The 22,180-nt window shown below is 42.6% G+C and overlaps 2 protein-coding genes across 3 annotated transcripts in view; one reads left to right on the plus strand and one right to left on the minus strand.

The window, feature by feature from the left end:
- Nucleotides 1-431: 431 nt before the first annotated feature.
- Nucleotides 432-3,047, minus strand: srp9 (signal recognition particle 9). Its single transcript, XM_076756383.1, has 3 exons — nt 2,522-3,047; nt 2,298-2,366; nt 432-1,308 (listed from the first exon to the last, which is right to left on the minus strand). Exons 1-3 carry the CDS (start codon nt 2,591-2,593, stop codon nt 1,189-1,191), a joined length of 261 nt encoding a protein of 86 aa, XP_076612498.1. The 5' UTR covers nt 2,594-3,047; the 3' UTR covers nt 432-1,188.
- A 3,477-nt stretch (nt 3,048-6,524) lies between these two features.
- The window catches only part of enah (ENAH actin regulator), a 111,564-nt gene continuing 95,908 nt past the window's right edge, over nt 6,525-22,180 (plus strand). The window contains exon 1 of one of the 2 annotated variants that reach the window (XM_076755896.1): nt 6,525-6,910. In XM_076755896.1, coding sequence (XP_076612011.1) covers nt 6,906-6,910 — 5 coding nt within the window. In that variant the 5' untranslated portion in view covers nt 6,525-6,905. The remainder of the gene's footprint in view (nt 6,911-22,180) is intronic. The other variant, XM_076755891.1, reaches the window with a different exon arrangement.

The following is a 22,180-nucleotide window of genomic DNA, read 5'->3' on the forward strand; positions in this document are numbered from 1 at the left end:
GAGTATTCCCCAAATGGGATTAGACTACATGGAGACTTACGGTATTCTGTATGGACTGCTAAGAACTCTATTCATTCTAAAATTAATATTCGCCCAAAATTTAAAAAAAGAACAAAAAAGAGAGCATTAGTCCTACACACCAAGGGCAATCTGTGTACACCACACAGACCTTTAAACTTAAAATTTATATTATTATATTATTTATGTTTTAATTTTCAGGATTCAGTTTTCAGGGAACTGGCATGTAACCAAAAGAAACCTCTGTTTTCCATCCTGCGGTTAGTTTCACTCTCTTCCCAAGGAACAGTGTGTGGAGCTGTTACTCCAAATTTTACCCAACCTACCACATCCTGCAAAGCTCCATCATGCAGTCTTTTCAACACAGAGCGTACAACACCAACATAAGATGAATGCAGGAGAGACACTGTCTGTACTGGGGTAAATAAACATTTATTGAACATGTAACGTAATTATTCTCAGATGAAATGGCATTTGGACTGTGTGGGCTTTCTCCATAGAAATCATGGGTTTCTCCACACAGACGTTAGGAAATCAGAAAGTCCTGCTTCATTCACGTGGCACAAGTCCATGAGGACAAACAGAATGAAACCAACTGCTGTGCTGAAATGGAATCCAACATAGCTCATAAATGTAAATAGAAAAGACATGCAACTTCTTCGTTGCTTGTCCTTTATGTCCTCTTTAAAAACTGAAAATAAATGCAAGCTCCTCTTAAGAAATCAAGGTGCCAAAGCTGCTTACACAGCAGCAGAGGATTTGTACGTTCTGTACATTTTGTCCCACGCTCCCTAAAGCCCTCCCGTTTTCCATCTCTACATTTCCTAAAAATTCCAGCAGCCAAAACTGACCTTACGTTATATTAATACTATCAGGGATGTGATCAAAATGCCTGACAAGGAAAAGCTGGATAATGGGATTTTTAATGACTAAGAAAGAATCATAAAAAACAAAATCCTGAGAGAATCAAATATATACAGTATATGTAATCACATCTCTGACAGTATTAAATCAGTGAAGGCAGCCAGAACAATCTCACCGCATTCCCTCTTTACAACCGCCTATCTCTCAACCTCCATGCCGCACTCCGATGGTACTGTGCTCTCAACAACCTTAGTGTCCACTGAACTCAGTCCAGCTGCTCTTGAAGGTTCCTGCTTCTGCAGCATATTAGTCCGTCTCCATGGAACCACTGTGCGTCTCCTTGGACACCATGAGTCTCATCAGTTTTCCGTGGAGCTTCTCAATCTTCTTCACGTCCTGGGCCTGGTCTGTCTTGTACTGTAAACACTGTGGGCATTAGATGAGAGACTGATGAGAGAAATTATATCATACTGTATCATTAAATGCGAGGCTTTCAATAGCAATCACAACAGCAGACATTTGGACTTGTCAAACACGATGACATCAATAATGGCATTCAAGTGTTACAGGACCAGGGCACTGTTGGCCTTTGTATGGCCATCCGGAAGCTGTTATGTCACATCAAAATGTCTGCTGTGAAAAAAGGGGTCTGTTCTGAACATGCCATTAATCAAACCATTCACCATGTATATTTATAGATTAATACAGCACTGTGATTGTTTGGGTAAAGGCTATTCGCTGTCTGGCATCCACAGATACAACAACAAAAGGATGGACTGTCATGACATATAGTACAGACATTCATGTTCAAAACGTGTACTTTCCAGAGAAATATCTCTACATCTCAAGATGGATTGGCACAACAATTTGGTACAGAAGTTCATGTTGCCATGAGGATGAATGTCAGTGACACCGGTCGTCCCCTGGCACTCCATCGAGTGCCATCATCAGGTCTAAACTTTAATGTAACCAATACTTTATCTATCAGATTTTTCTTTATAATCAGCATTCCAGCTTCAGAGCATCTCCATCGTGTGCATTGTGAGGAATGGTCCTAATACAATTAGTTGCTGAATCAATCAACAGAAATCGAATGATTACAGCTGAGTATCTCCAAGTACAAAGTATACAGCCTAACGATTGTTATGACCTGCAAATGTTTCCATGTCACACGTCACTATAAATTAATTACTGGTACATTACCTCAGTTTTCACCCCTTATTTTCTCCAGCCAAACTAATACAAAGTGGCATAAGATAAATAGGTACAAAAACTAAATGGCTTTCTGTTCATTAACCAGAGGAACGTTTTAGAAGTGTAAACGTGATCAAAAATGATTCTCGTCCAGTTACACTCAGTTTCATTTGATTAAAACAGTTCAATTAACTAAAACATTATTTCTTCACGTCACTCACCACGGCATTGTCGGTCACTTTGATGCACAGGTTGCCGTCACAGTGTCTGTACTTCAGAACCACTCTGACCTGTACACAGAACAACAACCAAGTTAGTGAATTTGGGAATTTAAAGTTAAAAAAAACAGACCCGCAGTAGGTACAGTCACGTCTACGACGAGCTATGAAGCTAAGAAGCTAGCAAGCTAGCATGCTAACCTACTTGAGAAATAAAGTGTTCTCACCTTCATGGGATCTGTCAGATACAGTTTTTCTGCTGCACGGGCGAACTCCTCCCAAGTCTGATAGTAAGGCATTTTTTAACCAACTAAAGTTTCTATGATACGAAAGAATCTGTTTGTATCAACCGACCAGGTTTGCTAACTTCGGAACACCACATCAGCAGCAGCGTGATCACAGCCAATCAGAGTGAAGAGAACGTGATGCCGTTAACACTTCCGGGTTATCGTTTCAAAACTCAAGCACAAGATTTTATAGTATCTGAAACGTTGACTTTTCTGAGTATATTTGCAAACCCTTTCATCACCGTTTAAATTGTAGCATAACAAATGCATGCTCCACAGACAGCTACAACTGCTCGTCACATTCCCATTCCCATTTTCAGTACAAACTGATGCTGTCTGTCATGACTCTCCACCTTAAGCAGAGTTCAATTACCAGTCAACGATGTAGTATGTAGCCACTTCTGCCTTATGATTTCTAGAAAAGTCCCAATGGCCTCCACAGTGGACTTTTGTTTTGAAATTATCTTTCGTCGCAGGACCGGAAATGTTCCTTTGCTGTATGTGTCGGACATTCTAGATGCTGCCCTCTAGTGGTCGCACTTAAAGCTCACAAAAAAGCCTGGCCATTCCCATTATAACTCCAACAGTTCACAGGGCTTGGGAAGTTATGTTAGCATTGTAATTTATTGCTGTATTTGATTATTTCGCCTTGTTATACCGATGTGTTTCTAATTTGCAATTTCTTATTTCCCCAACTAAGTAGGCATTTTCTTAAGCAGAACTGGATGTGTGGTGCTCCAAGCAAGTATTCATATCATTCCAAGATGGCAATACAACAATATGAAAAAGTACTGAGTTTAAAAAATAGTATTATATGGTTATTATCAATTTCAAATTGCCTGTGCTTTTTGCTGCATTTACATATGAGCAGCATTGTTGTAGCTGATGGTGTTGAAGCTAATTTGATCTATTTACTGGTATTAACATTTAACAGCAACGTTTTTAAAAGTGATCATATGTTTTGTATGGGAACCCTTATTTTCAATATAACAGGCAACTACATCTGTCAAATAAATGGTGTACACTGTTGTAGCAGACAGTTTCATATTACTCTTATATACTATGCTTGCTGACTTTGCTGCTTCTAATCATACCATGTCACGAAGTCACTTTGCTTCAGACGCTATTCACTATTGGTCTGAGAACAACAGCAGTTGTGGGTTCTGTATGTGTATTGCTATTCTGTTCTTGTTTTTTTGTTTTTTGTTTTTTTGTATGTATTTTTAATTATTTCTATTTAAGTTCTCTAACTTTACCATTATTTCTGTCCTGTGTTGCTGTAAAACACACATTTTCCCTCTGGGCAATCAATAAAGGATTATCTAATTTTAAATCTAATTGAGTAAAAAGTGTATCATACAACGGAAACATTGAAATAGGACACAAACACCTTGAAATGACAGAAGTGCATGTGGTTTTGGGAAGAGGCGCTGCAGCTGGCATTACATGGCTTGCGCACTAGATGGCAGACAAAGTTCAGGTATTTTTATGGAGGGTGCTCTTGGATGAACTCAGACACTGAACTGAGAGGTTGACATCAGCGTTTGACTGGTGTTCTTATTTTCCCGAGCAATTTACAGAGAGTGTAGCGGGCGAGCGAGCTTCATTTCCTTCAAATCTAATGACATTTACTGGTTCAGTGCGTTAGATGTCATAATAACTGAGCTGGTGAGGAGTGGGTGGTGTGCTGATGGCTCATTCATCATCATCTGAGTCAGTGGAAGCTCAGTCACCCAAATGGCTGACTTGCACCTATTTCAGATTTTAGAATCAAAAACCATGAAAATAAAGGAGTCAGTGTTATAGTTACTGCCCACAGCCACGCATACATTCACATAAACACACAGTATACAAGGAAAATACAGTGACTTGTCATAGGTATTACTAATGGTTCTGAGAGTGCTGTTGACAGGCCTTCATATATCACTTTAAATGTATTCACTACACTGATTTTTAATATGAAGTCTCCCTGACAAGCACAAACACTTGCACCATGGGAGCAGAACTGCAACCTTAAACTGCGGGTATTGTTTTGGTAAAATCAATCTGCCCTTTCCACAGCGGTGAACCTTTCTATCAAAGTGCAGTGGCATTACATAAAGGCAACAGAGCTCATAATATGACCTTTTGCCTCTACCTTTTTATTTTTTGGAAAACCCTGTTGTAATCCTCTTTGAGAGCATCAGACATCCTGCTGGGTTAGCCCAACTACCTTTAAACAGAATAGCACAGTCAGACGCTTCATTTCAGGCCAGCAGGGCCTTTGACTCTCATCTGCTCTTCAATTGCAAGGCCAGAAAGGAGCGATTTGCATTCTTTATGTCATCACCTGATCAACATTCTTATGATGCTTTTTGCACTGAACTCAGCTGAAGATAATCTGATTAAGAGGTGGGGAGTAGTATCCCTCTGAGCTAAATTAAAAAATTGTACTTTTAATTTTTGGCTGTAAACAGGTTGAGTAGACCTCGGCTCTGGTAACCCTTTCAAAGTTCCATATTTTCTCCTCAGCAGCACAGAGTCCACCTCTAGCCATAAGGCATAAACACATGTTAAATCACACATAAACACACCAGTAAATCACACGGCTGGTGTCAGGTGCCACCTGTGGCTGAACATCAGCTCCGGTCTGTGTGTCTGACCACAACACTTGTTTGTCTCTTCTTTGCATGAAAAGATCTGTACTTGAAAATGTCCACATTTACTTTCATAATTACATTTTTCATGGTCTTTTGCACTTGCACTGAATTTCCAACGTTCAAAAGCGTTGAATACCACCGAGAGATAAAATAATTTCTCTTAATCCTCGTAAATATAACATTTTTCCTTTGATCTGTGGCCCTCATACAGACTACTATCATTTGCAATTGTGGCAGCAATGCTCTACTTTGCTCTTTATCTGGCAGAAATCATGTGGTCCCTGGCTCTGGAACTTAATTACTTAAAAAGTTGAGGGAAAAAAAGTCATATCATGGATGAAGTCGATGAAGTCGGACTTAGACCTTTTCAGGGAGGAATGCAAATGAACAGTTTGATGAAGGTCAGGCATTTATTGTAATATGTAGAACTGTTATTGCCTTATTTAGGGTCATTAAAGTAACTCCTGATTCTCCCTCCATGTGGATGAAGCTGCCTTTGTAGATCATCATAGGGGAAACTGAAGTCCAGAGGTCATATTTATGGTTAGTTTCTCTGAGGCTTTTGTAAAGGAAAAACAGATGAAGCAAATTCAACTTGCTTATTTTGTAAAGTTTTCAGTCTACCTTGGTCCCAGCTCGACATCACAGCCAGAAACACACTGCAAGAGAGCCAACTCAGTTGTCAGGGGCAACCTGTACGTGCTACGTCCCACAAGTTGCGTCAATTGTTGCCTTCAGGTGTCGTAGGAAATCATAGGCTGATAAAAACAGCGCACACGAAATCCGCAACAAACGAGTTTCTTTTTCTTTTAACACTTAGATGTGAATTTTAGGTGGCGGCTGAAGCCGTATCATCCCAATATTCCCTTTCTCTAACTTTCATAGCCTGGGATGATGTGTTATGGGCTATAGGCCACAATTAAATAAAACAGAAAAAAATGTGTTTTGCAGTAAATTTTCTCGTTTTGTGTGGGCAGTTTGATAAGTGGTATTTACTAATAGCCATATTACACTGTCCAGATAGGCCTAATAATAACCTTGCCATTCAGTCATGTTGTTAACTTTGACACGAGTAGTCTGTGTCTATGTAAGCTAACCAGGATTTCTTGAGATTTGTTTTATTGTGAAATACACCACTGGCTAAATTAGCCTGCTAGCATCTGTGTTTTTCTCCTATGAACCTCCTCTGATGAAAGACTTAGCATTAGTTAGGAGACATCAATTTCCCGTGGTGTGACCGGGGTTCTTCAAAGTAGGAGCTGGCAGTGCGTCCCTGAACGCAGCACGTGTAGCAGCCAGCAGGCAGCGGCAGCAGACCGGTACCCGAGCGGCACAGCGGCGCATCACACCGACCCAAGTGCGTCAGAAAATCCCGAGAAACGCTGCAATAGTCCACTTTCTTCCCTGTGACTCATCGCCACCAGCGGAGCCGCGATGCTCTAGATCATGTAGGATTCGACTGTTTCAATTTTAAACCCCAGTTTTCTTTTTTTCTTTTCTTTTTTTGTACTTTTTAACGGATAGCCTGCAAACTGTGAAGCCTCTCGTGACGCCGTCGGAGTCCCATTCATCTGGTCGCCTGTAGCCTTGAACCCGAGCGGTGAACTTTTTGGGAAAACTACAAGTCAGCCGTCGTCGATATCTGAAGGAGTTTGTGATATATTTGGCCTGACAACACTTTCGTCATGAGGTAAGAAGCTCCCAGTTGTCTTAAATGTGAAGTAATGTGAGAGAAGAGGCTGCTCGGTGGGCGAGAACGTGATGAAAGTGAGGAGTTGAAGCCCCGCACAGAGCAGCCGGGAGGAAAACTGTTAGCTAAACATGTTGCTTTGATATGTCAGCAACGACGCCTCAAAACACGCTCCGACATGTACGCGGGGTCTGCCTGCACTTCCATGTTAGCCTTATTAGAGGGTGAACACTGTCCGCTTTATCGCGCCGACAGGCTCGTTGAGCGTTCCACTCAATTTGTGCTGCATTTGTGGACGTGCATGGGTTTGGAATGGCGCTGTGACTCCCACACTGCATAACAGGGATTATGTTTGAGCGCTGCTGATGGGGCAGCGTCTATTTGATGCCGCGTGCTGATTGTGGCACAGCTCGCGCTCTTCGGTCAGCACGGGGGTGCTGGCTGGCAAAATACCCACGCGCGTTTCCGAGCATGCAGAAGATATCCAGCCTGTGTACATGTGAAGACAACCAAAAACACTTCACGGCACGTGTGCTGGGGAGTCACCTTTCAAAAGTAACGGGGACACCCTACCTGCTACAGGTGTGCACCCATGTGACGCCTGTGTGTATACTGCTCCAAAACCCTGGATCAGATGTTCAGTGTGAGGAGGTGCGCAGTGTGTGTGGCTGTTGTGTAACATGGATGGGCGCTTTGTTTCCCAGTGAACGTGATGTTGGCTGCTTTTTGAAGAGCAAGAATGACCCCAAGCTGAGTGTCCTTAAGGACAGAAGGAACCTGCTCAGCACTGAAGGCTGTGTGGCAAACAGCGGCCATGAACCTACTGAACAGGCTGTATCACTTGTATGTTCCCTTGTTATTCTCTTTGGAGCTTGGGGTTTTTGTTTGGGGGGATTTTAAATCTATTGTTGCTTAGAGTTCCTAAAACGTTCCACACCACCTCAGTGTCAACATCCACAACCGCCAGTGTGTATCGAGGACAACATGTACGAAAGGTGGCAGAGATCATTTTTGTCAGTTGGTGTAGAATAGCCTTCCCCTCCGGAGCGTGTCCTTAAAATGGCCTGAGGTTGCTGATGAGGCAGAAAGCGCCGCTTTTACTTGATTCTGGTTGACATGTCGTAAGGCAGCGCAGCAGTTTTTGTCAGATATTTCCTTTTGCTTGGTGCTTGGTGCTGGGAGAGATGTTCCGCTCCGTGCAGGGAAAAGTTCAAATGTCAAAACAGCTTTTATGGAAGTGTGTGACCTTGATTTTTTTTTTTTTTTTTTTTCATCCATGATCTAACTTTGTGTGTTAAAGTGAGACATGCAGTGTGGATGGGGCCTGCCCCCTTTAAGAAAGCCCCTAATTGAATCCAGCTGTTGGAATCTCTCTGTAGGCCAAACTGCGGTTAACAATAGCTTTGGTTGTTTCAAAGAGCCGCATGTTGTGTCCATGTCCCAGAATGGAAACCACTAACTTTTCATCTCTCTCATTTCCCCCCCCCCCCCTCCTCTTCCTCATGCTTTTTTAACAACTTTCTCATTAGTTGCTTTTAACCTCTCGTGTGTTTTGGAGCGCATCCCTCGTCAAACTGGAGCGGTGTTGAAACTGAGCATGGCCAAACCACCGATGGCAGCCGACAGGAATAAGACATGCTTACTTTTGTTCACCAGACTGTGTTGTAGCTTAACACAAGTCGTTTTCCCTGCTGTCATTGACAGGGAGAAATGATGTGTCTGTGGGGTTTAACAGGTGTGTGTGTGTGTGTGTGTGTGAGTGAGTGTGTGTGTGTGTGAGTGTGAGTGGCAGACCCAGCTGCTCCCAGCTGACTCATGCAGGACACTTGCAGCTGTGTGTTACTGTGCCATAAGGTTGTGGCCACAGTGCCAACTCTAAGTTATTGGCTCACCGGCATTAGGCACACACTCCTGAACTTTAGTATTTTCTCCCCAATTTTTTTTACAATTCCACCGGCCAACTCGATGTCATGCCCTCTCACAACTTGTGACTGACATACTTTTTGCAACCAGGTCCCCAGGGGTCCGTTCATTTCCACTAACAGCTGACTGAATGAAGCAAACTGAGAGTAGTTAGTTTTCATGGTCAGCGGCCTCAAGCAGTGAATCAAATTTCCCTGCCCTGCTCAGCTGATGTATCAGGAACAATAGCCTGGCGAGTCCAAGATGGATGTCCAGTTGCTGACAGCCAGTAAGAGCTGCCAAGTTTTTAAAAAATAATTTGGATGTATAAAGCTAATAAACAACTCAAAAGTGGTGCTCAGAGAACCATTGATTTAATGAGTAGGATCAGCTATAAGCTTTGAAGGTTTTTTTTAGATATTTTATTTGTTATGTCCCACCAAGCAGTTTTTATTAAGACATTTATTAAGTCAGATTTAAAGACCCTATGCGGCCACATTTTCACTTAGTTTGCCTGATTGAGACCTTGATGAGGATTGTACAGGCATGTACAGCCTGTGCTTGATTGACATCTGTCTGACCCTTGTATTAGTTTTGCATTGCACCTTTGTCATTCTTATTGGTTAATGGTGTTTGGTGACCTCGTGGAGTTCCAGCAGAGCTCCTCCTAATGTCAACCTGAGCAGAATAAGGCTGCGGTACACAAACAATACCAAACAACATCGGTCTGAACTTTGTTGCTGCACAAAACACCACTTCCTCGATGTGTGTTTGTGTGTGTGTGAGAGAGAGAGAGAGAGAGACGCCAAATCATGGCAGCACGTGTTTCCTGCATTGTGGAAATCATAGGGCCCTCCAAAAGGATACGGTATTGTCAACAGACTCTTTAGGCCCAGTGAATACGCAGCAGCACGTGGCTGGTGGTTTGCTCCCGACTGTTCGGGTCAAAGATACCTGCTGGAAGCACATTCCAAGACCATGAGGATCAGAATGTGTATGTAATGCTGGTCAGTTTGTTTCCCTGCGTCGTGTCAGGCGGCACTTAACGCTGATGTCAGCTTATCTCGGGACGTTTGATAAGCAGCATCGTCAGGGTGACGGGGCTGTGAAGTGTCATGGTAACAAGCCCTGACAACTGCTGAAAGGCTTCGTGCCTCCCAGGCGCTGTAGGTTTCACGCCAGAGACGAATGACAGGAGCTGAGGCCGGGCTACACGCAGCCTGGAACTTTTGAATCTGTCTAGCTGCTGCACTGGAGGAACTGTTTATGAAGAGAGTCTCAGTTGCTCAGGATTTGAGGTTGGATTGCAACCATCTACTATAAATGAGGCATTAATGAGGTCATCCCGAGGCTAATTAGAAGTGAGAATAAATTTCTCTCGTACATTGATTTATAAGACTTAAAACACAGCCACTGACTCAAGTCTCTTCTTATGTTTTATTGAGTCTAGACAGAGAAAGAGATGCAAAGAAACAGTCAAAGGGAAGCTGAGTCATCGCGTAGATGTTTCCCTCGTCTTTACAGCACAGATTAATAGATCATGTCACTGTAACATCATTACAAGAAGTATGACTTCATTGCCAGGGAGCATACTAATCTAATTCACAGTCACTTTCAATGTAGCAGTCTTTGTTAAACCCCCGTGGCTTCCTGATTTCTGCAATAACAGTGCTTGCTTTGTGGAACTTGATGTACCCTCTGAAGGAGTGTGTGTGGAACTGGTAGCAAACTCCGGAGTCAAGCTTTGACTGATTCTCCTCTTTCATCATACAAACTCATCGTAAGCTTAGTCAAGCAGATGCAGAAAACTGTTCCCAAGGCTGTGTCCAGACTTGAAAAATGATATGTCATTTGATGCCAAAGACAGTTTTATGAACTTTTTGAATGGGCCATTAAGTTTGTAAATCTCTTCAATTGCGTTTTCTGTATTATTGTCCCCACCTAAGAGCAGGGATTGATCCAAGTTTCCCTCCAGATCAGATGTTAATCCATGCGGAGCGATTGATGTGGCTTTATATTTGTTTTATGCCAGAGATGTGACTACAATCTTGAATAATTCCTCTGAAATGTCAGAAAGAATCATTAAAACGGACTAATGAGCTGGAAGAGTCTCAGTTGACCTAATCGACGAAGCTAAACCCATACAATCTCTCTATTTCTCTACGTTCTCTTCTCTCTTTTACCCTCCAACCAAATGTGTGCCTGTTTTTCCGCCATTCTGAATGCAGCTGAAGGTGGATTGAGCCATAAAATGTTAAGTGCATGCGACAACAGGACGGGAGAATGAATTTATTGTGCTCCAGTGATTTCCTTTGAAGTTTTTGGGGAGATTTTGATCGCGGCTGGCTCCCCGCCTCCATCTGCTCCTCGCACTCCTCATCTCCCTCACTCCTCCTCTCCTCCCTCTGCAGCCTCTCTCTGCCAATCCATCCTTAATCTCACTCTGTAGTTTCCCCCTCTATCTGCTCCAAAAAGGGACGCTTTACAGGCTTCTCCCTGCCAGGTCTTTTTTTTTTTCTTTTTAATTTCCATCCATTCCCAGACGAGATTCATCCCTCACATCTCGCGTCTTATGTTTCAGCTGTCTGCTGACTGACTGTTTGCAGAGGTAAAGTCAACCCAAGGAGGAATGTAATCACAGCTTGTGTTTAAGAGGCACACGCAGACACAATTCTCCCAGGATTATTGCTGATTCACGACAGTGAAAGATACCACTTTGAGCTCCAAGTGTACTCACAGGCGGTGATCATGGCATCGAGTCACTGCGGTCAGAATATAACTGTATTAAAGTGTATATTTAGGTAATTCTACTTTATTAGATGGTGGAGAAACACAGAAAAGATCGTTTATGTTTCTAAGTCGTGTGCTGTAAAGTGACTGTTTTTAACCTGAGCACTCTGTCCCAATTTAACACATTCTCACTACAATCACGCTCCTTTACTGTTAGCTGCTGAGCAGCTCTACTGGTGTGGCTGAAGGTTAAGTGCCTTGCTCAAGGGCATCTCAACAATTGCTACAAAGGGAGTGCTACTCATTCACTGTAATGACACTGCGTGTTCAAGTTGACCCAGTGATTCAAACCAGCAACTTCCCTGTTACAAGCTCACTTCTCTGTAATCTGTAGGCTACCACCATCCATCATGGTGTGTGTGTGTGTGTGTGTGTGTGTGTGTGAGAGAGTGTGTGTGTGTTTGCTTGCATGCATGCATGCTTACAAGTTGAGTAATTTAGTTTCCCCCCATCTTTTTGTGATTCATGTGAGTCACTCCATGTTCACTCATGGTCTTGCAGAGCAGGTTAAGAAATTATCTTCTTTTTCTCATAGATGGTGTTTTGCTGCCCTCATGATGCATAATGTCCAAATCAAACACTTAGAATCCATCTTGACAAATAAAGACTCTCTAAAGTAGGTTGAGCAGAGAGCGTGATGTAACATCCACTTGTCTTTATCAAGTCAATATTACGATAAGAGGGATGCACTGATCCAGCTTTTTCTCTCCTGGTAACAATTCCAATACCAGTGTCAATCTGATACCCCTCCTCTCTTTTTTCCAAATGTAAACACTGTACACTGCTTTGTGTGGAACTCACTTGAAGCATTGTAATGTAAGGTAACAGCCAGACTTTGCTGTGGCAGTAAAAGCTGAGCTGACTGCCTGTAACTGATGCAGAAAACATTGACTTTTATAATGACAGGGCTGATGCCTGATTCACTTATAAGGTCAGCATTGGTGCTGATGTTAAGCCAGCTTATGTTTTCAGAATTCCTTGATCAAAGGCTTTAACAAACCTGTTACTGCGGCACAGTGCGCACCTTCATATGAATATAGTAATGGGACAGTTAAAGTAGAAACAGGATGAAACTCCAATTAAAACCTGCCTGTTCATATCTGCACATTTTTGCGTGTTTTTACAGTAACTTGATTCCATTTTAAGGGTATTTTTGCCCAGCAGTCTGTATTCATTTCTGACCCTGACAGTAAACAGCTGCCTTCCTTTTGCTGAAGTCAAATGAAGTATTAGTGGTATCATGGCTGATTGGCCGTGCTTCACTTACTGGATGTGCGTAACAGAGAAAGAGTCGATATGTTAGAACATGAAACCAGGAGGATTACTTCAATCTCTAGCTCAGCTCATTGATCTGATTGCCACTGACTGAGATCTTGTAGGAAGAGAGAGCTGTTATAAAGTTTCTCGATGAAGAAGACATCAATGAATATTGCTGGAAATTAATTTCTAAGAGTAATGATGTGGCATAAAGCCTTTTCTCTGGTTGTGAATGAAACTACAGTTTGCATTCATGAAGCATATATTACATATTTTGGCCTTCAGTGAAGCAAACCTTGCAGTTTAGGATTAATCCAAATATTTATTTCAAACGCTCATGTCTTATGTGACACTTAAATGGATCTTGGTTGTGTAAGTACAATCCCAGTAAATGACTAAAACTGTCCACAAATATGTGCCTCGATGTTGGTAAAGTCACTGTTTCACAGTTTGCAGAGTTGTACTCAACTGAGGAGGGCTAAGTTTCTCCTGTGTCACCTCCATCCTTGATCAGAAGGGGAAGGTGTGACACCAGATTAGCCGTTTTGTCTCACTGACACGTCTGTTCCACTTCTCTCACACAAGCTTCCACCCACCTGCTAAGGCTGCACACTTGCTTATATTTTCACATTGTAACCGTAGATTCACCATTACTAATAATATAATTCTAGCGTGTCGCATTGTCTGAACAACACTTTTTTATAGAGTGAAAAAATGTATTTTTACTGCTTCCCAATTCTAGTAGCGTGAAGTGTTTGAGATGCATGAGTGAGTGGTGTTAGTGTCCACTTGAAAAGGCCACAGACTACAAGCACTGATAGCAATAGGTGTTTGCTAAGCTCTAAATATTTCCATCAGTGTGTGTGATGGACAGGTGGCTTGTGTGTTTAACCTATGAGGCGTTGTCCTCACCATCCTGTGGGTTTGGTGAGCCCCTGCCACTGACATCACTTGCTGTGGGAAGGTGGAATGCAGTGAAGCTACAGTTTGGTGTCTGTATCTGAGGCAGGGTTAGCTCAGAGACATTTGTCACTGATGAGGCCTAGCATGTGTGTGTGGGACCACCTAGGTGGACAGATGGCTGTCAGGATGAAGACAGTGAGAAGTGTACAGCCTATACATCTTTCAGCTTGTGCACACACATGCTCAAACACCAACCCTCTCTGCAATGAATTACATTCAAATGCAACTAATCAGCGATGGCAAGCTTTGGTGTCTGTGCAGGAAGCAGTGTGAAAGGATTGTAGAGCAGTGTCGCTATATGTCAAGACAGGGTTGACCATATTCAGTGAAGCTCCTAATCAAGGCTGGTTGCTTAAATATATCGATAAATATCTTAATCATGTGTTTTCCTCTGATGTCTTACAATTATCTGGTTGGCATTAGGTTTTCCCAGAAAAAAACTTTTGCCATTGCAAAATTCTTGTGTAAACCTTTGCAAACATATCACACACAATACAGTTGTTTTTTTCATAGGATGATATTTTTAGCCAAACTGTGGAATCTGTATTGTTAACTATATTTTTCATAAATAATGTGTTCTGTGTTTGACTGCTGATGCTACCCTGCTGATAGCCTGGCATAGAGATCCATCTTACAGCGTGCTTTGGATCAAAGATATGTCGACAATCACTGGCCAGATTTTCATGCAGTATGGTATGAATATTTCTGATAATGATTTTGGTGACCGCTGACCTTCTTGTGCAGTGCCGCTATCAGTCAAAAATGTCTGCATACACACAAGAAATATTGAAATGGCAGAATTCCCTGATATTTCATTGTAAAGCTCTAATAATAGCAACATCATCAGTACGTTGCTCTGTCCAACATTTTTGCATTGTGGCGTATAGGGAACATTGTAGGATTCATGTTCTTTGGCAGGGCTTCAGACATTTAGTCCTCTTTATGTATTGGACTCATTACTGGAGTTACTGCAGAGGCTTTGCATGTTATTAGGCAGAAAACCATTGGTTTGATCAATGTCAAATGGGATGCTGATAACCAATTTATTTTTCTTCATTGTTCAGTTTATTTAACAAAGTATATGAAATGAAGAAACACAAATCCAAAAACATATTTGATATTTTATGTAATAAGTTATGTATCACAACCAGCATGTTATACCTGTGCACATACTTTTTTTTCCCTTGGAAAACTTACGGCTGCAACATTCCTCAGCTCTACCATGTACACTGTACGTCTGTGTGCTTGCCGGTGTGTGTTCCAGCTGTGCACCAGTGTGTGAGGGCCTGCCACTGTATTTTCATCCTCACCGTGTGCCTGAGTGTTTCGGACAGTGCCAGTCAACAGTACTTGTCTGTCATCATGAAGTGCAACTCTGACCAGCTGCGAGCCCACGGTGGCCAGGCTTGCATGATGAACCACGACAGCTCATGAATGTGCATTTCTCCACTTTTCCCTGCCAACCTATCCCGTGTTCCCTCCCCTTAAACCTGTCTTGATAATCACAGATAGCCTATATAGCATTTTTATAGGTGATCCTGTCATCCAGAAGAACATCAACACTTCATCAAGTCGGGCTCAGATCTAATGAGATGTGAGTGTACAGAGTGTGGAGGCTGTTGGAAGCTGTCCTTCTTGACTGCGTCTTTTGTTACTGCCGTCTGCTCCTGTCCCCTCTCCAGTTGGAGTCCAGTTCATTTCAAATGAGCTGAAGGTCTTGTGTGAAAAAGGCCTCGTATGTGAGGTCACTGGACTCCTTCACTGAACATGTAATAATAAGAATGAAGGTATAATTTGCCCCACTGTAACAAATGTAGTAAAATTTACTGGTGGGGGAGATGTCCATCGAGCAGTCTGCACATACCCACAGTCCATTGCAACCCACCCTCCCATCCCCAGTCACTGCACATTCTTCCCATTGGATTGATGCAGTAAAGGTGATGTGGACATGGCCAAGCCACACAGCAGCTGGTTAGCTAACAATCAATAGGAAAACAGCAGCAGTGAATTCCCCCTTCTTACAGTTTCTCTGTAGTTTGGTCTGCCAACCTCTCCTGTCTCCCTCCCCTTAAACCAGAAATGCTGTCACAGTGATCACAGATAGCCTTTTTAACATGTACAGTAGTTTGGCTCTCCAGAGACAGAGGAAAATACAGGAGTCTGCCAGGAAATGGCTGCTGACTCTTCAAACCTTCTGTTAGGTCATGATACAGATGCAACACACACACACACACACACACACACACGCACACACACACACACACATACACATTAATCCAGCAGTGTTTACATGGAGGGGATAAATTATTGAAACAAATACAAATAAGTTTTGGTTTGAGTTGGTCTTTGGGCATTAGAAGACTAGAGCTTTGTGTGTGTGTGTGTGTGTGTGTGTGTGTGTGTGTGTGTGTGTGTGTGTGTGTGTGTATGTGTGTGTGGGGATTGAGCTCTGCTGGTTACTGCTGACAAGTGTGTGTAGATACTTTTCCTCCAGGCAGATTCACAACATGCATACCCTGTAAGATCTCTCTCTCATTCTATTTGTTAGTGATCGTCATATGGAAACATTAAAAACTCATGCTCATGCTCATTTGTCCATCAGCACCTTCAAGTGTTTTCTTCTCATGTTGTGTATTCCCTTCTTTTCCATCTAAACACTCCTCTCCTCCCTCATTTCCCTTTAGAGCTAATAATTTACAGTCAAAACAGTCTGGATCAAAGCACAGCAAAGCTTCTTATCTTTTCCTTAATGTGTATTTGTGTGTAAAGAAAGAAACACCTAGCTTCATGTCCTGATAGTTCTACACATTCAGTGGCTGCTGCACTGTTTAGCTTTATAAGGGTCATTGTGGCTAATGAACATTGCTGGTCAAGTTACTTAAAATGTAAAAATGTAGTTAATTTCTCATTAGACCTTCCTCATTGACAATCTTAGCACATTACTAATCACTCATGCACAAACACAAATTGTACATTACACTGAAGTTTACTCTTTACTCAGCCATCAGCTCTGTCAAAAGTGCCTTTAAATGACTCCAAAGCCTCTACACCCACATGTCATATGTTCTGTACTACATGTGGAAATAACAAATAAGACACTGTTGATGAATAAATAGCCAGCCTATGTTTTGCGGGTATTTACCGATCATCAACTGCTAGCTTAGCATTAGCCTTGGTGATAACACCCAGCAGCACTTCAGAGGTCCAATTCTGATTCCTGAATGTCAGCTTACCAGTGCATAAGGTTACATGTTGATTCTGCCATGCAGGGCTGCATCACGGTTTGGTAGTGTCCTCCTCATGGCTTCATACCATACCAGGAGCATTTCAGAAGCAGAGCATTTATGCCGCTCGGTTTTGCTGACTTGCTCAGATTTTGTCTATTTGGTCGTTTTTATTAGATTTTTATGCTTCTACAATGAATAAGTAGGCTGAGTAGTTAAAACAGTTTCCTTTTATGTCTGTTTTGAGAGTGTTTTACAAGGTGTTTTATTTTGAAATTGACTGGATTCTCTATGCTGTTCCTGCGTCTGACTTTCTGCTCTGTGCAGGTTGACACGTCTTCTGTGAAAAATAGACTATCTGCGTGTTTGCAGTGGAGCAGAGCGGAGAGCTGCTTCTGGGACGCTTCTGAAACGCGCTGCAGCGCTTCAGGTGGAATCATAGGCATTGTAGGGAATGGCTGCGATGAGCTCCGGGGGTCACGTAGCACCCGAAGCCTGATGCAGCCGTGACTGATGCAGCCGTGCCCGCTGGAACGAAGCTGTTAGCAAACCAGCTGAGAAGACACAAACTAAATAAGACAACTTTGGCGTTAGAACATTTATTTTCTGAATTTCAAATTGCAGTCCCTTACACTGAGTAATGCGTTGAGCAACCTTACAGTGGGCTTTGAACTGTCAACCAAGAGGAGATGAGTTGTTCTGATCTTATTGATCTGTGATCTATGATTGTTTTAACTTAATGGAAGCACACACACACACACACACACGGGCCTGTAGTCTAGTTCCATACCAACATATCAAGTCACTGCTGTGCTGCACCCGCTGAACAGCCCCCCTAAATAGTTCTGTCATCAGAAGTGTCACCCTGGCAACACAACAACGCCGCCAAATTGACAGTCTTTGTTCAGCCAATTGTAGCCTCACTAGATCTTGAATGAGCGGAGAGGAGAAATAAGAGTCGCAGCTCCAGGAAGACGGAGCGAAGGCAAAAGACAGGCGAGGGAGGGAGGGAGGAGTGTAAAGAGCGAGTTTTGAAACAGGTCATCCACATCGCAGTCAGGCCTCATTTGGCCTCCATAATGAAGCGACCCCGGACAAACCTCTCCATCTTTGTTCCCCATGACAATGGCTGTGCACTGGGAGAGAGAATCATCTGACACATAAACTCCCTGCGGTCAGCTGTGCTCAACAGGCTGGACTGGGCTGGGGGGGGGGGGCTTGGCACAGAGGACAGTTTACCCTTCACTCTGCTCTGATGGCACCAAATAGCAACTGCTTTAACTTTTTAAAATGGTAAAAAAAAGTTGACATGCAGGTTCACTGTTCGAGCTTTTTAGCTCCAAAGTCCCCTCCTTGCCCTTTCCTGTCACTTTAACCTCTGATGGAAACAGGTAGTCACACTTCATTTAAAAACAAAATTATCATATCTGGTATAAATTTGATTGCAAAACATGTTTAAAACCACCACCTTGCTCAATAAATACCTTATTGTTCAGCTTAACAGATGGACCATGTTTTCTCACTTTAAGATACTTGTTGCCGTGTCCTATCACACCTAATTACTTTTCTTAAATTGCCAAGATGAAGGTGCTGTTTTACCAGACAGTCTGAGTACTACCTTTGAGGACATATTCTTGGCAGATCAAAAAAGGAGGACTTCTCTTTGAAGGCAAAAGAGGCACGCTTGTGACAAAAATATAAAGAGAGAAGACGATGACATAGGAAGGTGAAGGATAAAGTGTAACTAGGAGATTTATTAGAATTGAATAGAATCCCATGTCACTGTGTGAGATGTATACTAAACTGAAAAATACATCAGGCATGCACAGCAAACGCACACACACACACACACACACACACACACACACACATACACACAAGTCAAGACCCTTTTTAATGCAGGGGCGGGGGTGATTCTAGGAAACGGTTTTCTAATTACTTATTGTCAAAATGAGGCACGCTCCAGGTCCCTGTTGCAGTGTGAGAACAGCAGAGTGTGTGTCTGTGTGTGTTTTTGGGCATGCAGAACACTTTTCACTTCCCCGAAAAGTCAGCATAGAAGAACTATCAATTTGAAAAGCTGCATCAGAAAACCTGAAATCTGTAAAGAAATGCATCGAAGATCAAAGTAAACACGGAGCTGCAATGAGCTGGGTGCAAACTGCGGACTCACTCAGCCAGTTGAATTATTCAGCAGCACACACACACACACAACCTTCCACTTCTATCCTTGTGAGTACCCTCATTGACGTAACACATTCCCTAGACCCTTACCCTAATTTTACTCATCCCATCTAAATGCCTAGCACTGACCTTTACCCTAACCTAACCTAAAACCAAGTCTTAACCTTCCGACAATTTGGGAGAACCAGACAATGTTCCTCACTTTGCAAACTTTCCCGACTCACACACACACACACACACACACACATGCACACGCGGTCATGTTTCCATCATTTCTGGGGACGTTACATAGACTCACATTCATTTCCTGGAGACTTACCCTAAGGAAGCTGAATCTCCACAATGTGACTGTATAAACAGATTTGAGGAATACACGGCCACACACACACACACACACACACACGCACACAAAAACAAGACAGCACACATGGTGGTGTATATGATGCTGGACTGCATTCCTGCAGTTTGATACCACAGAAATAAGAGCTACCTTTTATTTAGAAATACTCTGCTCCAGAATAATGCTTTGCTGAAGCTGTGGATTCATCGTACTTCCTGATTGAGCGGCTCATGACCTTTGACACAGTAAACCTATCAGTGAGTTCTGTTTGCACTGACCGCCTCAGCTCTTAAGTGCTTAGCTTTGTATATGTGTGGGTGATCTGATGAGACGGTCCAGCCTGGTTGCTCTCTGCTGTGCTTTCATTCACCGTGCCTCCTCCTGTGGCTCAGACTAATAGCTGTTGAACCATCTGATTGTGGGCCCGGGTATTGACCATCAGTGCTTTGTTGGTATTGACTGAAATGTATTCAAAGCACCAAAACTGTCACGTGGATTTGTGAGTGTGAACATTCAGTGTTGACCTTGGAAACAGTACTTGGAAAAGATAATCCCAGGGTCTACTGAATAACTTTTTTTTAACCTTTCAGTTGCATCCTGCAGTCTTCATCAACTGATCAGATGGTTGATCAGATTGAAACCATAATTTAGCCATGTTTAGACTGTAGTTTCTTCATGTATAGCAGTTTATGTTCCACCAACACTTATCATTCGAGAAGTTTGACTTCGATTTAGGGCTGCAACTAACAATTATTTCATTGTCAGTTAAACTGTCAGTTGCTTTGATTAATTGATTAGATCAAATGTTTTGTTAAACATTTTTATATTCTTCAAAGTAGGGATGGGCATTTCAAGCAAATATAGTATTCCACTTCCACTGGAAACTATTCAGCCAGTCTTTGACCTTTACTTCAAAGCAAAATATTGAAAATGTGTGTCGTCTTATTATCAGTCCTGAAACTCAGATACTGTATTTTGTGCAATATTTCACTTCTGATGTGTTAGTATGATTAAGCATTGATAAGCATCAGTGATCAATCTGTCATCTGTGGACCAATTGATTGGAGTGAATATTAGCTCATTACATCCCTTATGGTATTTGCCATTTTTTAGCTAAAATCTCACATTAATGACATGTGCGCCTCTGTAACAGGGTCAGGAGTCCAAAATAAACACACAAACTCAGAATGAGGGAATTGCCTGGAAAAGCCCATTTTTCCATCCACCAATTACTTTGCTTTGACCTAAAAGCAGACCCACATGGTTGTACAGAGCAAACTGTACAGTACAGGACAGACATCCAGCTGAGGTCTTCAGATCCTTCTAGTAGCAGCTACACCTCATCTCCACAACAAGACACTTATTAAACTTTCAGAGGTCTCTGATGTGGTGCTCTCTCTACGGCCCAACAGCCCACAGTCACACAGCTGCTGCTCTAAAGCAGCCTGCTTATCACCTGCCGACACTTGAGAACACACACGCACGCACACACACACACACACACACACACACACACACACACACACACACACACACACACACAAGCAGTTGTGGGTGTATGTTAGCTGTTATCCTGACCAGGGGACTGTTCTTGTTACTCTAGACAGTAACTGTTGTTGTCCTTTCTCACCTTTATTGCAGGTTCTGTCCTAACTGTGTGTTAACTTCTGTTTAAGAGGAAAACTGGAACTGATTATATTTCTGCATGCCTTGAACTGTGTGTTTACATGTTTGTCTTTTTTACTTTTGTGTGTGTGTGTGTGTGTGTGTGTGTCAGTGTCTCCTGAGCGTGGGCTGGAGGACGTCAGTCAGTAATCTCCACAGTGGACATCAGTCAGATTACACAAGATTACGGCTTGCTCCACTGGACATCAGAGTCCAGCGCTGCAGTTTAACCTTTGTTTGGACCCAAAATAATTTGTTTTGCTCAAATGACCGAGACGGTATGAAAGGCAAGTGGACTGCTCTGTCCACCTGGATAACATTTTGGCAAACAGGAGTACAAATGTTCCCTTACTTTTATGTTGAGGCTAACATTTTATCTATGGATTCTATTAGTTTTCATATGGCAGTACATCAGTGGCTGCATGCTGTTTGCGTGTATGTGTTTGATTCAGTGCACACCTGAGCAGTTGTGTAACAAATCAGCATGAGGCAGGGTTAAGATGACAGTCAGATGGGATTAGAGGGGGCGAGACCCAGACTAGACCTCAATCTGTTTTACCACAGCCGGGACAGACAGACGCTGACTGGCCTGCTTTCCACTGCACAGCCTCACCTCGCTGTGCTGTATTTTAAGATATACCAGCAGTCCATCCACACACATGTGTTTTTTCAGTTCCACCGCCTCTGCTATTTGATATGTGTGTTACGGGTGAGCCACTGAGCTGCAGCTCTGCAGCTGGTGGGGTTTCAGTGTCTTGCACATGGACACTTTAGTGGGATGTCCAATCATTTATTTAGATTTTGTCACATGCCAACATGTGCTGATGGCCAGTGCCACATTAATTCTGTGTTCCTGCAGTTGCACTGAGCAGACTTCAAGTACAACAAGTGAAGCCAATCCAATTTAGGTAACATGTGCTTGACAATTAAATAACATTAACAACG

This window comes from Chaetodon auriga, chromosome 18, assembly GCF_051107435.1.
Source record: "Chaetodon auriga isolate fChaAug3 chromosome 18, fChaAug3.hap1, whole genome shotgun sequence".
Classification (NCBI taxonomy): domain Eukaryota; kingdom Metazoa; phylum Chordata; class Actinopteri; order Chaetodontiformes; family Chaetodontidae; genus Chaetodon; species Chaetodon auriga.

Excerpts from the sequence above, each read along its gene's own strand:
- srp9 (XM_076756383.1), bottom strand. The coding sequence starts at position 2,593 with ATGCCTTACTATCAGACTTGGGAGGAGTTCGCCCGTGCAGCAGAAAAA. Across the intron at positions 2,367-2,521 it reads ATCTGACAGATCCCATGAAG|GTCAGAGTGGTTCTGAAGTA; the intron begins GTGAGAACACTT and ends TTCTGTGTACAG. Across the intron at positions 1,309-2,297 it reads AAGTGACCGACAATGCCGTG|TGTTTACAGTACAAGACAGA; the intron begins GTGAGTGACGTG and ends TAATGCCCACAG.